The sequence below is a fragment of the Lethenteron reissneri genome, chromosome 36, assembly GCF_015708825.2.
Source record: "Lethenteron reissneri isolate LAM-NWPU_2019-01 chromosome 36, ASM1570882v1, whole genome shotgun sequence".
Classification (NCBI taxonomy): Eukaryota; Metazoa; Chordata; class Hyperoartia; order Petromyzontiformes; family Petromyzontidae; genus Lethenteron; species Lethenteron reissneri.
Window position 1 is genome coordinate 4,548,114 of NC_083814.1, and position 18,274 is coordinate 4,566,387.

At 44.4% G+C, this 18,274-nt stretch overlaps 1 protein-coding gene across 1 annotated transcript in view; it reads right to left on the reverse strand.

Annotated features, from left to right (window-relative positions):
• LOC133351031 (mucin-19-like) overlaps window positions 1-18,274 on the reverse strand; it is a 285,024-nt gene that overhangs the window by 52,872 nt on the left and 213,878 nt on the right. The window contains exons 94-95 of the mRNA XM_061565914.1: window positions 1,189-1,369; window positions 614-739 (exon numbers count right to left, since the gene is read on the reverse strand). Of these exons, the coding sequence (XP_061421898.1) occupies window positions 614-739; window positions 1,189-1,369 (307 nt within the window). The remainder of the gene's footprint in view (window positions 1-613; window positions 740-1,188; window positions 1,370-18,274) is intronic.

Consider the following 18,274-nt stretch of genomic DNA (forward strand, 5'->3'; position numbering starts at 1 on the left):
TTTTTTTGTGTTAAAGGCTGGAGTGGAATCAATTAGTTGAGCTCCGGAGGGTACACTTTAGCCAACTCTATAAGTTGGGGGGTAACGTCCTTAAATAATTACAACATCTCATTGCATAATATATCTATGACAATGCATACGTGTAAACCCATATCGTTTACCCGTATTCTTGTAAAGGGAAATAGAGTTTTCAGGTCCATACAGCGTACAGCCTTTCAATACGGGCAACAATAAAATGTTTGTCTATCTGTTTGTGTTTCTTCATTGTGATGGGACTTTGTAGGCTAAACGTTGATATTTATAAGGGCACTGGGTGACCAATAAGGTCTGAATTGGTCTGTAATAAGGTAGGCACTGATAAGGGGTTGACAGGTATTAAAATGTGTTTGTTTCCCCATCATGAGAAGCTGTCAGGCCAATACATTGCTGAGTCACGTGATTTTAAGAAAGACGCTGTTGCGTCCCAGGGCAATTCGGTAAGCCCATGTGTCATACGAAAACCACAGCATCCTCGGAAGTAACGTTGTTTTGCAGGCTCTACACTTGACAACCTCGATTTAGGCTACAGTTTGCGAGTGGCATTTTAACTGCAAATGTGCAGGACACAACGCACCGTCGCATTGTGTGCTATTTTCTGTGTTGATGATGAAGCCAGTGGTACAGTTGCATTCGAAGCTTTTGAGCGTATTCAAGCAGGTCTGCTCGCATGGTGGGGGCGAATTGAGACATTCGTCCACATCTGAATGAAAGAAAGCATGAGACAGCATGAATACAAATCAATAATTGTGTACTCTTTTATTGTATATATCCTATTACACGGACTTAATTGCCAAAAGGTGACAATGCAAATTAAACTTTTAGCATATTTTAATCTTTGATGCAATATTTTCAACGAGAAAAATTACCATTGAGATGCAACATTTCTTTTGCAAGGAATCAATTGATCAATTCATCACAAGGTCGTTGATTCATCGATCTCCCGCCACAGCAGTTGAAAGAATCAGTACGTTTCTTAAGCCTTTATCGCTGCAGTAAGTTATTTTAATATGGTGGGTTTTTAATGTATTTTTTTTACTCAGGAAGAAAAAAATCTTCATTGATTTCCTAAAAAGTGTCTGTACTGCACCTCATTCATTTGTAGCAAATGACGGACTAGTAAACAAAATCAACAGTGAAATATGTACACACCGAAACACTTGCTCCCATTGCCTGTGAGCCCAACGGGACAGGGCCCACACGAAAAGCCTAGGGAGGGTGCAGGTTGATCTGTGCAGTTCACTCCAGGATGACAAGGGCTGTCCACACAGGCATTGTAGTCGTCCGTGCAGTACGCTCCCGCGTAGCCAGGATCACACAGACAGCCGGCAACCTTCAGACGATCGCAGCAACATGGCAAATAAATGAAGCGTGACACGGGTTATGTACGCAAACTAAAGCCATCTTCCCGCTAAGGGCCGATCAAGCATTATGATGAAACGGTATATATTCAAGCACACCAAAAGTGGTAAGAGGATGCTGTTTTCTGATACCACAATGATTTTTACAAAATCATATAATCTGTCCCTTAGTACTCAATGAAAACGTATTAAAGTTGAAAAACAGTACATTTTGTGTATGTTTGGGTACATTTGAATTCAGCAGTGTCTGTACATATTGGGTTATTTAAAATGAGATCTTGACCTTTTGAATGAGAATTGATCATTATAGCCAGCCAATGAAATACAGATGAAAACTAAAACTAAACTTTCATTTTCTGCTAATTTAAGAACCGTGAATCATGTTATAAATATAGACGTTCCACCAACGCAAAGTTGCCTCACTTTATATACAGGCTTTGACGACCAAAATGATGATTCATATTAGTTCATTATGGTTAAGATCTTGCAGCTATAGTGTAAATTTTCAACTCGAACCCTTCACCACCCAACAAAGCCAATCAAATAATTTTGCCAGGTGGGCAAATGTGCCACTTTATTTGATTTATCCGCAAAAATGGAGGAAGGTTGAAAAGCCAGCAACACATTCCTGCGGAGGGAGCTGGTAGGAACGTTGGGTTGCTCGGTCAATGGCCAGGGTCAACGGCGGTGTGGTGTATTCCGCAAATATGCCCGACTGTGAGGGCGGGCACAAGCCAGCGTGAGTAGGTTAAACGTTGAGTTTTATAAGGGCACCACGAGGTGACCAGCCCCTCCCCACCCAGCCCCCCCTCCCACCCCCCACCCAGCCCCACCCTCCCCACCCAGCCCCACCCTCCCCACCCAGCCCCTCCCCACCCAGCCCCTCCCTGCACGATGGACACAATGATCCCCTGTGGGCTGGTGTAACTAGGAGGTCCTACCAGTAAAATGTTCCAGATTTGTCTGACGTTTCGCTGGAGATTACACCCAACATCATCAGTTGTCTCTGCGTTGTCTACTCTTAGACTATTTGGTTATTTCGGTAAAGTCACGAAGGTAGAAAAATAATATATCACGACGTTTTGATCGCAACACAAGCAACCGTCTTCAGGTTAAAAGAGGGGGAAATATTTCACCTGAAGACGGTTGTTATTGACGAATGTGTAAAGTTTTTGTTATTCTGCCCCACTGCCATCGTTTAATTAAGAAATTGAACTAGAATAAGCCATTAAAAACAATGTATTTGGTCAACTTTCCATGAACGTCATTTCTGAAAACAACTATCACGTAGTGGCTGCGATTGAAGTCGTGAAGTGAGGGACTTCCCAGCTGACCTGGAAAGAGGATCCGTCGCTGGAATTCATGCTCAGGGTGGTCTGGTTGTAGAGGCACGTGGAGTGGGCGCTGCAGTTGCACAGAGTGAGGTTGAGCAGCAGCGCAGAGGAGGCCTTGCCGTCGCTGGCGCTCACCACGCCAAACGCTGGCTCCGAGCTTCTGGGGCTCCACGTCAAATTGCCATCAGCTGCAACAAGCAGCACCCAAAAACCACGGTCATTTTGGTACACTGAGGGACGTAGTGGCCTCTCGTGGTCTGGAGATATGTGAACCCATTATATACAATGTGCACGGATTGAAACATCAATTCTTACACACACACACAACGCATATCATTAACGTAAGCATCGATATTAAGTATACACCTGAACATTAATTTTAGTAACGGGAAAGTCCAAGTAATCCCAGATCATATACAATTACAATTTTCTTACACTGTACAGGAAACAAAGTATGTTTAAAATCCAAATAAAATGGTCATCATTGTACACAATCGTAAGTTACAAAACGTACGTCGCAAATTAGAGTTCTAGACATGCACAAACTACTCACGTGTGAATTGTAAGGCCTGACGAGTTGGTTGCCATGGAAAATACGATGGTGTCGTTGTTGGGGTCCTCTGCATTGATCTGCACCGAGACCGTTTGATTGAGGCTGGTGAAGAGTCGACCGCCCGTTGTGATGTTGGGAGGGAAGTTTTCTGCAACAGAAATTGAACAAGGGTCATCTAAGAACTATGCCGAAGTGTGTAGTCATCCTCTTCTCATATAACACGAACCACTTATCTATAAATAAGAGTTTCGCTCTATGACGTCTTCCAGTTATTTTTTATTGTCGAACCATGTATAGATATTGTTACAATAACGGGATCGCATGATGTAAAAACACAACGATCGCATTGAAAGCCTCTAGAATGTCCCCCTCCGAACGGAGACGGGGGGGGACATAAATTCCCGGAACAGCAGCCCCGATTTCGGCGCGCCAGGTGCCCACTTAAAGGCGGGGTGGGAGACCTGGGTTCACCGCCCCATCCAGGTGGTGACCATGAGTGGGGACATGAACGTTTATACCGGGGAGGGGAAAAGGGTAGAAGGGGAGAAAATAATTAACATACTTGGTGAATACCCTTAACATACTTGGTGAATACCCTTATTAAATATTTTCTCCGTTACTCTGTGAGATACGGAGCCTTCGCTTTCTCAATACCCAACCACCTGTTGGAAATAAAGTACCATAAGAGAGTCATTGGAAATCAGTGGGGTCTCTATAAATGGATCACCCTGTATAACTGAGCCTCTAATTACGAGTTAATTTCGGTTCATTCAGTTCCCTGCCGTTCAGCAGGATATCTGAAGTGTTCCGTGGCGGGAGCTCCGAAACATTCGGTTCCTGAAGGAGATTCCAACACGCGGAGCGTGACATCAGACATTGATGGTACAACCCATAAACATATCAGGAAGCTTTCCAGCAGAGCCACTAAAACCTGCATAGTACAATCTGCAAAAACACATTCCTGCGGAGGGAGCTGGTAGGAACGTTTGGTTGCTCGGTCAATGGCCAGGGTCAACGGCGGCGTGGTGTATTACCGCAAATATGCCCGACTGTGAGGGCGGGCACAAGCCGGCGTGAATAGGTTAAACGTTGAGTTTTATAAGGGCACCACGGGGTGACCAGCCCCTCCCCACCCAGCCCCACCCCTCCCACCCGCCACCCAGCCCCACCCTTCCCACCCCCCACCCAACCCCACCCCTCCCACCCCCCACCCAACCCCACCCTCCCCACCCAGCCCATCCCCACCCTCCCCTCCCTGCACGACGGACGGACGGACACAATAATCCCCTGTGGGCTGGTGGAACCAGTGGGTTCCTACCAGTAAAATCTAGACTGTAGGTATATCTCACGCAATGCTTGGCCCTGAGATCCAAAATCTCCAGCGCTGTTCTTTGTGGCCATTCCAAAGTTGGTGTCGTTAGTGCTGAGCACATCAAAAATGCAGTCCTTTTGCCCTCCGCAGGAAGCGTTGACGAAGGCTAGTCGTTCTGGAGATGTCTGGTTTATGAGGTCTTCGTAAAATAACGGCACGAAAGTGTTGTTGTTGTAGGTGTGCCAGCTCTCCCCATCACTGGTGTTGTAGGAAAACAAGCTCGTGTTTGCAGTGATTTGCCCTGTGAAAAGAATAAGGTAATACTTTATTTTCACAAATGTGGGTGCATTTAGATGGCTTACAATACACCGTTTAGGAACTAAATCGAAGCACAGTAATATGCAGGTTTAATATCCATGTGACATGTTCTTATTTTGTTATTAAACCATTTGGGCTACGTTGCACGATATTTTGATCGCGTCGTAAAGTTAGGCATCAAGCTGGAACACAAGAGTATTTCATTAAGTAAACAAATCTTTGGTAAATCTCGGACCTATGCCAGTGAGATTTAAGTTTCAGAATTGCAGAGTGAATTGGGTATAACCCCTGGTACTTATGTGCAATTTTATCATCTCCATGAGATGCACCACGTGATCAAAAATGGTGACACCCTTCCACACATTAAGAAAAATAATGGCACTAAACGGTGACAACTGTACGAATCTAGGATTTTTTTTTAATTGGTGGAATGGCTACAATGTGGATGTGAACATGTTCATTTTGCCAATAGAAGTGGGAGGCCAGTTTTTATTCAAATTCTAGCCAACATTGATCATGTTCACAGGTTGATTTTGGATCAATATTGACATGTAAACACAATATCACGGTGTGTTGATAGAGTTCGCACAATAATGTTTTATACTGCACAGGCAATAGTGTAGCTGCTAGAAGCTGTGATGGAATAGTCATCTAGAGTAGTGGTTATTAACCTTAACTGCAGCCTAGCACCCTTTTAGTCCTCAGTCGTTGAAATGTGATGTTAATAAATACATAGGTGTGATGAAACAAAGTAGTTGTACTTACATGCCCATGCTTAATTTGTGTTACGATGATTTACACTCTAAAAAAATCTGGCCATATCTGGCACCCCCAGAGAGGGCATCTTGCTCCTCCAGGGGGTGCATGCACCCCAGTTTAAGAACCACTAATCTAGAGCATCTGGCACACAGCCGGGCGCTCGACTCTTCAGACTTCCAACTGTTTAAAAAATATATATATATAGTCTAGGTGCTGAGTGATTTCAGCACCTAGATATTCTTGTTCTTTTTATTTTTATTCAACACAGTTGCTGAGCACAGACACCAACACGTCAATTGCCCACCAACAAACAGCACTATGTTTTGGGGATACGTTTCTTGAATTGAGTAAGCAAAATAGACGATGGGAGAGAATTCCAAAGTTCAGCAGTTCATGGGAACAAGCAGGAAAATTAATGTTTAACCTTCAGTGTGGTCGTGGTTGAGCACAGTATGGATGCGACAAAACAGTAAAATTTTATTATTATTACTTGTAAAATGGTGCGGTGGTAACTATCACGGCTTAAGGGCCAACCAAAATACATTTACACTGTTGGAATTATGAAGATTATGAGACACTGGGAAACGCATATTTTAGGAGTTGAAGATGACCGTAGAAAAATAGTCTGTCAAGTTAATGATAACGGATGCTTTCTGAAAATGTACGTTTTAGTCATTGAATTAATCTCACATTAAAATTACCATTACTTATTGAAACACCGTTATATATTATTCAAATGTCCAATACTCAAGTAATATTGAAGGCTCGTCACCAAAATCTCACATGTGCTGGTATATTAACAGTAAAAAAAAGGTATGAACAAATTATAATTTTTACAATAAAAGTCTTACGTACACAAGTGTCACGCACACTAGTTATGAATACTTACATGTAACCCCAAATTCATAGTAAATCCTGGACTCTGAAGGTACATCTGTCCCATTAAAAGGTAGCACAGTGCCATTTGCAGCTCGGAAATCATCTGTTGGATCTTTGTTGAAAACGCCTGCAAATTAAAAAAAATGATCGGAAGAAATAAAGGATACGATGCCATGTTAGCTAAGTAACTTTCTGTGACGCCACGTTTTCCGAAATTTCAGATGAATATTAAATTTGGCAACACGCTGCTGGTAGAATCGCTGTTAGCCACGGTATCAGTTGAGTCCCTTACCCAGCAAACCCTGCGTCATGTTGATGAAGCTCTCGGGCAGCATCGTGATGAAGTTGAGGGCCCCGTAAGAAGCCGTTACGTTCACAGAGATGCCCGACGGGAAGGAGGCAGTGATGGAGGAATTTTCCGATCGCCAAACGGAGGTTTTATTGAAGTAAACGCGTGAATCTGCAAAAAATCGTCGAGAAGAGAATGCACGGGACAATGACTTTTGGGCAGACATCTGTCATAAAAATTTGGGAAAGGTGGTTGTGCACTTATGCAGAAAATATCATAATATAATATTCACGGTAAGCTTAATAAACAGGTTGATATTTATTTAGGTTCCCATTGCAATATGTGTAACGTGTGCAAAGATAAAAGGGAGATTTACCTGTGATATTTGCAACGTCACCATCTACTAGGATTATTGTGATATTGTTTTTGAGAATCCATTCAACCTATAAATTACACACAAAACAAGTTTAAGAAAACAATACATTACACTATCTGAAAGTACTCTATCACAGTCTTCAATAATGACTGTATTAAAAAAAAATATACAAAGCTTAAGTTAACCATTAACATATATTTTTTTATGTATGATACCTTTACGGCTAATTAAGATTTGCAACACACTGGCACATCACTGAGTTATACTGGTTAAAACGGTGGTCCCCATATTGTCAATATTCATGTGTGGTGGGGAAAAGTGTGAGTATCCCCCACCAAGGTCTGGCCAGCGTGGAAGAGTAGGCCAGAAAATGCCCTCTAGAGGAGCTCTGTAGAGCCTTCTGTAATTGACAACCTTCTGCCAACAATGGAGTGTACAAGCAATTGCAGTGCTTCACCTCTGCCTTATTTTTTTTTTAAGTACAGGCTTGCAGGGCCTATAACCCAATGTTACAGACAGCCTAACCCAAAGAGCTCACTCCATCCTGGCAGGGGGTGTAAAACACACATAAGGGATGTTCCCAAGTTCGGATTGTGAAAATCAGGCCTAGGTACGGCATTTCATTATATTGCTTATTGAGTTTTAATTGAGTCTAGATTTGAAGTTTTCGTGACTGCAGGGATCCATACTCGTTGGTTCTTTCGGTAAAGTCACGTAGGTATAAAATAAAATAGATTAAATCACGACGTTTCGATTGCAACACAAGCAATCATCATCCGAACACTAGAAGTGACGTCACTTTCACGCTTTTTCCCAGGCAAAAGTGGTTTTACATGGTGTCAGGTGACATACTATTGTATGTATGTTGAACTTAGTTGGCACCGCACAAAGCCACCCCTGATAATCGGAGCACTTTACTATTGTTAGCACAGACACATTTTACATTTGTACAAAATGGAAATGATCTATGCATCTTGAAGAAGTTAAAAAAATAGTCCTTAAATTTTTTTTTTATCTGAATGTCATCCCTAAAACACATGTATATTAATTCAGGTTTAGTCTTTTGTTAGGCAGGTGATTCGAATGTTTGTGTGGCTATTATTTATACAATAGATGAGTAAAAACATATGTACGTGTAAAGTTAAATATACATAACATACTATATCGCGTCACTGCCACATACCTTTGCGGATCCATTTTCTTGGGCTACAATGGCAACAAAAGAAGTGGCTTTGGAGACTCCAATGACACCTGCAATTGCTGTCCGGGCCTGCATGGTGAAAGTGATGTTCTCTCCAAATGCTTCTAAGACCGTGTACTCTCCCAGGCCATTGAAGGTGTATGCGGCATTGTCCAGGGTCGTGACATGAGGGTCGCCAATGAGAAACGCTGCAATGAAAAAGGTAACCAAGTTGACAATGTTAAATGGTGAAGTTCATAGTCTCAGTACGCCAAACATTTCACCATCCCCAATTATTATTTTTGTGAGTAACCGTCAAGGTTCGTGATGTGAGATTCGCCGAAGAGTAATGCTAAAATAGCAAGAAGAAAAAGCACAACGTTCAGTCAACCAAGTCACAACTCCTTTTATCTTCGCCCATTTCTTATAGCACGAGGCTATCCATAACGCAATGTGTTTCACAGGTGCGTAATGTCTCCAGTAGTTTCACAAGTAGTGGGGAGATGCTGCTATGTCCTGCAGTTATATCCAATGGAATAATCTGCGAGTAATTTAACGTTTGATTCAGATGTATGCTTTGAGTGTTTGACATTTGTTTAGGATATGAAATTGGAATAAATAAATGTACGAAGAGGCAAAAAAAAATCCTACTTTAGAAAGTTACTGTATTTACTGTACCGTACTTACCACTCCAATCTCTAAGACTCTGCATGGGGTGATGTATAGAGTGCAGTATTTTCATTGTTTAAGTTGCATGTAGTGAATAATGTACCGTATATAATATATAACACTTAAATCAAGCATAGGTACTTTTTTGTCACGCACGTTGGTGACGATTGCCATACTGGTATGGCAATCGGCACCACGGTTTCGGCAGATCAGCCTGGGACCGCCGGAAAATGTTGGAAGCCGGATAATTGCGTGCCGGATAATTGATCATAAAACTTTAATGTGAAGTCATAAAATAGGCTCACCGAAGAAAGGAGGTCTATAGTAAGTGCATCGGTTAATAGGACGCCTCTGGTGGTACAAGCTGCACAGCCGATTGTCCCCGGACTGGCAGCAGTATCTGAAGGGATCCACTTCTTTTTCTGATACAAGAAGACATTCACAAGTAACCTTTTAATTATTATTGTTGATTAAAAGAATACACGGTTCATCCTTCAGGAAGTGCACTCCAGTTTGTGATGGTGCTAAATATTAAAACGAGGTAGTTTAAGACTGCCAAAGCTCATAAACATAATTACTACAGAGCTTTGTTTTATAGGAGTATTATAGTAAAAACTTGTATACAACAATTACAGGCTGAACCATAAAGAGAGCGAGCATATGCAGATCTACAATATAAGAATCTAACTTTTTTTTACTCTTGATTAACTAGAATTATTAGACAGGCACGTGTGTAGATCAGCAATAAGGCACTTGGTGTAGATTAACCAAACCGTGGCATGAGAAAATCAGAATCATATGTTTACTTCCCAATGAGTAATGAAGGACATTGAACTAATAAGCTCTCTTTTTTTCAAGGGCGACTCAGCCGGTAGACAACATCAAAGCATTCCACAATTACAGAATGACACGAAAAAACGTAATGATAATCGCAATTATTTCTGTAAAATTACATTCACACTTAAACGTTAGTGATTTTAATGAAGTCAGTTTTAAATGAAGACAGAGATGGCAAAATGGGAATGCCAAGAGACATACCTGCTATAATCACCCAGGAATGTCTGTCCCTAACACTCGTGACGTCACTCCACATCGACCAGCCCCCCTCATTAATAATCATGAGCAGGTGATGTCAATCCACATGGAGCACCCTCCCCCCTCATTAATAATCATGAGCAGGCGACGTCACTCCACATTGAACAACCCCCCTCATGAATAATCATTAACAGGTGACGTCCTCTAAATGGACCCCCCCCCCATTCATAGTAATTAGCGGCTGATGTCACTCCAGATGGGGGGCCGAGGCGCCTCCTCCCCCCTCTTCGGCGTCAACTTCCAACCCTCACTACAAAGGCAGAACCCTCACGTCACGCGATCTCCGTAACGCTATTGAGACATCAAAGTAAAAAGGACGTCATGATGTACAAGGAATTATAACCTTATAAATGAAATAAGTCTGTGTCACCGCGCCCTTACAAATTGCACACGCATTTTTCAATACACCCGTCCTTGGACGGGCAAAAGGCTAGTAGTAACTTAGGTTGTCCCAAAAATTTGGGCAGCTGCATGTAATTTTTTGCTTCAAATTGTGTGCAAAATTTGGGAACTATTAACAGGTAATCAGATGCGTGTCGCTGAATTCTGTTTGGATTGTCCAATGTTAATAACAACAGGTCAGACAAATAAAAAAGCAGAACCTGTAAATTAAAATAATCATCATCATCACGATCCATGTGCAGATAGCCCCGTAGGTGTCCACTGCACATTTCGTCATTTGTTTCCACTTTCCTTTGTCTTGTGCCAATGTGCTCAAGTAGTGACCACATCTTGTCTTGCACCAATCTCTGATGTCAATCTCTTATGTCGTCAGGCCATTCTCTGCCAGGTCTTCCTCTCTCTAGCCAAAAGTAATTTTAGGGCTGCACCTTTACCTTTTTACTGTGGGCCTGCTCTATGGCTACTGCTCTGTCCAAGCCACAGGTCCAAGCCGATGGTCATTAGTTTGGCGAGTGTTGTCAAACAAGGTGTATCCTCATATGAGGTTTGCCAAACTCTTCTTGGACGCTCACCTCCTTACCAATAAACAATATGCATATTCGCGTGCAATAACTTACCGGTATAGGTGTTACGTTCGGCCGAAAACGCAGAGTAGTATGACCACCACCACCATTGGTACTGAAACCACGGAGTGGGCAGATATTTCTCGTACCTTCCATACAGCAACGCTCCCCACCAGCTGTAATAGCACCTGACCCCTGCCCCGTAAATATCCATCTGCACGCTTTGTAGACTCCAGGATGTGCCTGTAAATTACAAATACCTTTGATAAGCATAAAACATTCCAACTACCGATGTAACAAATCAACCCCCTCCACGAATATTTGTTTTAGTTTTTTTTTTGGGGGGGGGTCAGAGTTGCATTTGTACATTGATGTTATGTTGTTGCTGTTGTGATGCTTGGAAAATTAAATAGTGGCAGCAGTGTTTCCACGAAGTGATCACACGCAACACATACGAATTGCGATCAATTCTTACACTGCACAAACTTGATCCATTTGTAATGCGGGCGTAAACGACCTCCCGGAGGTGACGTCATGAGGGGAGGAGTTAGGTCACGTGGGGGAGAGGGGTCAGGTCTATAGAGGGAGAGAAACCGGAAGAGGAGAGGGAGTGACGGGAGACTAGGAACGAGTGAGGCCACGTAGGGCGAGAGCGGAGAGTGGCGAGATCGCCACGGACACGGGGAACGAGGATCGGCACCGTCGGCCAACGGTGACCGACACGGAGCAGCGAGGAGGCTGCAGTTAGCAGCGGGTCTGCATACAGAGTTGGCAGCGGGGGTCTGCATACGGAGTTAGCAGCGAGTCTGCATACGGAGTTGGCAGCGGGAGTCTGCACACGGAGTTAGCAGCGAGTCTGCAAGGAGAGGAAGGAGGCTATAATAGCGATAGCAGCCGGGGGCTACAAGTAGAGTGTCTCTAAGAGAGTGCCGTGAGGGGAAGGACAAGAACCCAAATAAAGGACACGGAGTCAGAGAGAAGCGTCCGAGTCTTTTATTACACTGGAGTCAGAAGTGAAACGGCATGGCGAAACAACTGAGAAAAAAGAATATTCCGTCTCCGGCGTCGGCTTCATCTTCCGACGACGACGATCTTCCTCCTGAAGTCGGCCTGACTCTGGCAGAGGAAGAGATCCGTGATGGGACGAGTGCGGGTCCAGGAGTCCAAGAGGTCGCCGTGTCGGCGGACCCGTCTGCTCCAAAGGACGCGGATTCAAGATGGACCCAGATGGCGGAGCAACTTGTAACTCTTAAGAACGTCATTACACAGTTGTGTGACCTTGTCACGCCAAGGGCGGCGTTGGAAGGAAATGTTGGTGGTCAGCAGGAGCCCGGGTCGTCTTCGATGGCGCCGCCATCGGCCACGCGGCACGAAGACGCCATCTTGGGCGTGGCGCACGACGGAAAGCGGGAAGCCGCCATTTTGGGACCGCCGCGACGGTCAGCTGCCATCTTGTCGACACCGCGTTGCGACGCCATGTTGAATTTGCCACCGGAGGAATCAGCGGCTGAAGGAAGCAAGCCAAGGAGTCGCAGTCGTCACCTAACAACTGTCAAGGAATTCTCCATCGGAGGCGATTGGAGTGCGTTCGCCTGTAGATTTCTGGCAGCGGTACGTACAGCGAGGTGGACGGACGCCGAGGCACTGGAGGTGCTTCCGACTCTTCTTGATGATGAGTCCGTTCGTTTTTTTCGCTCTATAAAAGCCGCGAAGAAGAAGACTCTGCGAGGGGTGTTCGACGAAATGGCAGACGCGTACGAGCCGCTGGATGACGCCCATCGCCGGTTCGTGCAACGACAACGCGCACCTGAGGAGTCACCGGTGGCGTATAGGGGCGCCGTGTTGGAACTTGCTATGGCCGCTTACCCGGAGACGGAGCCTGACCTGCTGGAACCTCTCATCCTGGGGAAAATGTTGGAGTTGTCCCGGGATCTCGGCATTCCTATGCCGGTGTGCGGTCACGAAAAGCTCACGTCCCGGGCCGCGGCCAAGTGTCTGGACGCCCAGTTTAACCTTCGCCGCTGGAAACAAGTTACGGCGTGGACAGGTGGTCCTGTCGTCGAGGGGGGTGCCTTAGGGTGGGACCCTAAAAAGGCCGTGTACGTGCCGGATGGGAGCAGCCAGCAGGAGCTGTCAGCTGCCTCTGCTCCGTGGCCGGCCCGGGGTGGGCCGGGGCCGCGGGCTGCGCCGCCGGTACGGCCGCGTCGGGACGGGGTGCCCGCTGCGCGCCGCAACGAGATCGAGTGCTTCCGCTGCGGGCGTCGGGGCCATTATGCCAGGGACTGCTGGGCCCGCGTTCCGGGTCCGCCCCAGCAGGAGGCCTCGACAGCGGACGCTCCCAAGAAAGATTCTACAGCACAGACAAGCCGGCCGTGACGCCGCAGGAGGGAGGACGTTCCGCTCGCGGGATGCCGACCAGGGCCGCGGAATCTACGGGACCTGCAGCCCTTCCTACCCCTCCACGGACGCGATTACGGGACGTCTCTGAACGGGACCGGGACGGTGGCAGGCCTCCAATGGCGACGGACGAACTTGCTCCTGTCGCCCTTAAAACCCTGCCACGTTCCCGCTCGGCGGGTGGGCTACCGACCGTCCGTGACGGCCCGGCTACCCGTACTCGCTCGAAATCCCTCACATTTCGTTAACTTGTGTTGTGTTCTTGTTATATTGTTGTTGTATGCTTCGTGTCCTTTAACGTATTGGTCTTTTACACCCGCATTGCTTGTTAAGTTGTAGTTCAGCCGAGGTCGGCTGGATTTTCTCTACGGGGGAGGGTGGTGTAATGCGGGCGTAAACGACCTCCCGGAGGTGACGTCATGAGGGGAGGAGTTAGGTCACGTGGGGGAGAGGGGTCAGGTCTATAGAGGGAGAGAAACCGGAAGAGGAGAGGGAGTGACGGGAGACTAGGAACGAGTGAGGCCACGTAGGGCGAGAGCGGAGAGTGGCGAGATCGCCACGGACACGGGGAACGAGGATCGGCACCGTCGGCCAACGGTGACCGACACGGAGCAGCGAGGAGGCTGCAGTTAGCAGCGGGTCTGCATACGGAGTTGGCAGCGGGGGTCTGCATACGGAGTTAGCAGCGAGTCTGCATACGGAGTTGGCAGCGGGAGTCTGCACACGGAGTTAGCAGCGAGTCTGCAAGGAGAGGAAGGAGGCTATAATAGCGATAGCAGCCGGGGGCTACAAGTAGAGTGTCTCTATGAGAGTGCCGTGAGGGGAAGGACAAGAACCCAAATAAAGGACACGGAGTCAGAGAGAAGCGTCCGAGTCTTTTATTACACATTTATCACGTGTGAAAGCATTCGTGTTCCATAGATTCTTATCAATATTTATTGCATCGCAAATCAGCATTGTAGCTTGTGCAAAAATGAACGCGATAAGTCCGACTCACCTGGGACATACGAAATCTGATATCCATAATTAGCTATGTTGTATCCATATGTGTATCTGCTGTCAAATAGCCCTTGCCAGAGAGAGCAGGGACAGGTAGTGAATGGACTGAAGTTCATCATTTGCTCGCTTTGATACCAGGTCAGGCACTGGCGCTTTGGGTTCTTGGTCACCGCTGAGTTTGAATCCAGTCTGTACGCCAACCTTCCCTTTAAACCTGAAAGTAATTAAAACACATTACGACATTGCATAATGAGACCATAACATATAACTGTAATTTTTATAGACGTTCAAAAATATGACCTTTTCACAAATCTACTATAAAATACAGCTATGTTTTACTGTATTTAAAAAAAAAATAATCATCATACACTTAAAACTTAAATATAATGTATAATTTATATATATTTGTCCTTAAGGCCTTCATATCTACCTTTTCTATTCTATATAGAAAAAAAAACTATACAAGCTAATGCTTAACGGTTAAACTTAAACACATTAAAGTGCATTTAAAAATATGTCCCACAATGTCATAAAAAAAACACTTCAATCAGTATGGTTCAACAAGAAAATGAACGTCGTTTACCTGTTTTTTCTCCAGCAAACACGTCGGGACGATAGCGATCCACAACGTTTTCTGATGATATTTTGGCCCTGTAAAAGGTCGATGAATAATCTCTGGAAGAGAGGATAGGGGAGAGGTAGAGAAGACTTCAGTTCCTCTTCCACTTGAGGCATGACGTATGGTGTAAGCAGAGGAATGCACAGTTACAAATATAGGACCGTACATTTGTATGATAATACAGACATAGAGATATATTATAAAAAAACTAAAACATAACCGCTACATTTACATGCTCACACAGTCTGCTCAGCCTCCAAGAAAGGCATTCTTAAGTAGTGCAAAGAATTGGAGACATGGATATGTTTTCCTTTCATAAGGACTAATCAACTCGCTCACTCAGCTGTAGCCTAATGGGGACCCGTGTGATTATGTCATAGGCAAGGAGAACAAAGCCAAAGCATTGAGCTACTTAGAGTATCAGCAATAGATTAGGGGGTAAATAATCCGCATGTTGTTAATTGGTTTTTTACCCCTTTATCTGGCAACAAAACTGACACCTTTTTTTACGAGGAGTCATGTTTGCATAGACCACAATACCTGCAGTCATAATGCAAACAAAAAACATAACTCTGATAATGTATGCACTGTCCTTGAAGTTGATTGGTCCACACCCGAGACAGATGACGCCAAAAGGCGTCATCTGGTCCAACACCATGTGAGACTAGGCTCTAAGGAAAGCTGTCTCGGGTGTGGACCAATCAACTTCAAGGACAGTGCACATTATCAGAGTTATATATTTTTTTGCATTATGACTGCAGGTATTGTGGTCTATGCAAACATGACTCCTCGTAAAAAAGGTGTCAGTTTTGTTGCCAGATAAAAGGGTAAAAAAACAATTATCATATTTTTCTACTGGCAAATGAGGTTCCAATGGTGTAATCCGCATGTTACTTCAACAGTCATTTCAAACACTGCCACTACACCCACTGGTAGTATCCGATCAGGGCGTTGTTTGCGTTGGCAGCCCTAACTTCCGTCCTCCAGTGCATGCCTCCATCCTTAAATATGATCAGGCAGAATGAGAAGACGCCATCTGTGCTCAGCACAGCCTGGAATGTGTTTGTCTGAAACAGAAAGAAAAAACATACCCAGCGATTATAGAAAAACAAGTCAATGCTCGTCATCGCAATCACGTGACTCACCCACTACCGGCGCAAAAGTAAAATGTAAAGTTAAATTAGGGTCCACTTGCTAGTCCTGTCACGTGTTTTACTTGAGTGACACAAGTAGATGTTGTAATTTAAAATGGTTTGCAAAATACAATACACGCAATTAAATGTTATCCTCCCTATGATAAGATGTATACACCTATATTTGGTATATTTCTAAAGTATGTGAACGATGTTATGAATAAATATGTTTTCATGGTCATGAACCTAAATGTGAACCCAGATGACCAGGTCACCCATAATGCACCCAATCTCATTAGATCTCAAAAGCTAAGCAGGTATGAGTCTGTTAACAGGTAAGTATAGGCTGTGGGGATACGTGATGGGCTGTCAAGGGCAGTGAAGCAACATTAATTGTTGTACTGCACTTATATGCTCCCACATCTATTCTCCCCACTTTTCCAGCCTGCAATGACTGGTGGAGTGATGCAAATAACCCCCATGAGGCTGCACGGAGCTGGGAGGATCTCATCCAGAATGTTCTATCCACTGCTGGATGAAGCCCTCCTCAAGCTGCGCCACCCCTCATGAACTTACGATGCAACAAATATGTCCAGCACCTGCACATGAAGTGATGGAATGTAAATGTGCACATTTATATCGATGTGTAACCAAAGGAAGGGCCTACATATCCCTGGTTGCTTCTGGCAGGCATGGCCGGGACATCTTCCCAAGTGATCTTCAGTATCCAGGTTGGATCATAATTCTGTATTCCAGCAACATTGCTGAAGTTGGCTCGGATCTGCTCCTGCACCTTTTGCTTGAACTCCGAAGCTGATTGTGGGACGTTGCTCCTAAAATCATACTCCTGAAAAATGCAGTCATTTGGTTTATTTTTTTTACGCAATGATTCATTGCTACATCAGTTTGAGAAAACCACACGCATTGGTTCATGTATAATTGCTGGATTTTCAAACAAATACAGTTAACTTAGCGCTATAAAGGAGGAAAATAGACTGCACAAATCCAAGATTGCCAAAAAGGACATCATTTAATCGGAACGGCATGCAAATAGTGCATCAGTATTAAGTAACATTGTTAACATTTTCTTGGTTCTTTCGGTAAAGTCACGTCGATAGTAAATAAATAAAAATGTATTCAAATTACAAATATTTATCTACGTGACTTTACCGAAATAACCAAGAATATGAATTTCTGCAGTCACGAAAGTTTTAAGTCAAAATGTAACATTGTGAACAGGTTTAGTTATCTTCTTGGTTCTTTCGGTAAAGTCACGTAGAAGGGAAGTAATAAAATAATAAAAATAAAACATAATAAAACAATTCTCACGACGTTTCGGCCACAACGCAAGCAGCCGAAACGTCGTGAGAATTGTTTTATTATGTTTTATTTTTATTATTTTATTACTTCCCTTCTACGTGACTTTACCGAAAGAACCAAGAAGATGAATCCCTGCAGTCACGAAAGCTTTAAACCAGGTTTAGTTAGTCCAGTTTTGTCTTCGACTTTACAAAATTTTTTTACCAATTTTAGTAGGCCCCCTGACCGCAGTTGGATTTCATGACCTTCTGAGTGAGCACTCCTGCAAGTTTCACCCGGCTTAAACCAACGCCGTGCTCTAAATGAAACTTCAGTCAGGCGCATCCATACTTGTGATTACATTTGACATTCCACTGTTATGTATGCACATTTATAAACGGTGGACCATGAAGGGCGAGTGAGACATTGACGTAGGCACGAGATATTGATCGATGCATAATACGTTTTGTATACCTTGTAGTAGAGTTTCCCGCCGTATGAAAAATCAGCATCGTCCCAGAACACGGCAACCATGGGTTCGTAATACCAGTAATAGTACCAATAGGACGGTGGGTTCGGATAGGCATATTTTGATCCACCTTCATTTTCTTTGAAAACGATCACTCCATTGTCTGTAAACTGGATTTTTGAAAGCAGGCATAAAATCATCGTTGAGACGTCCGATTATATTTACTGTGCTC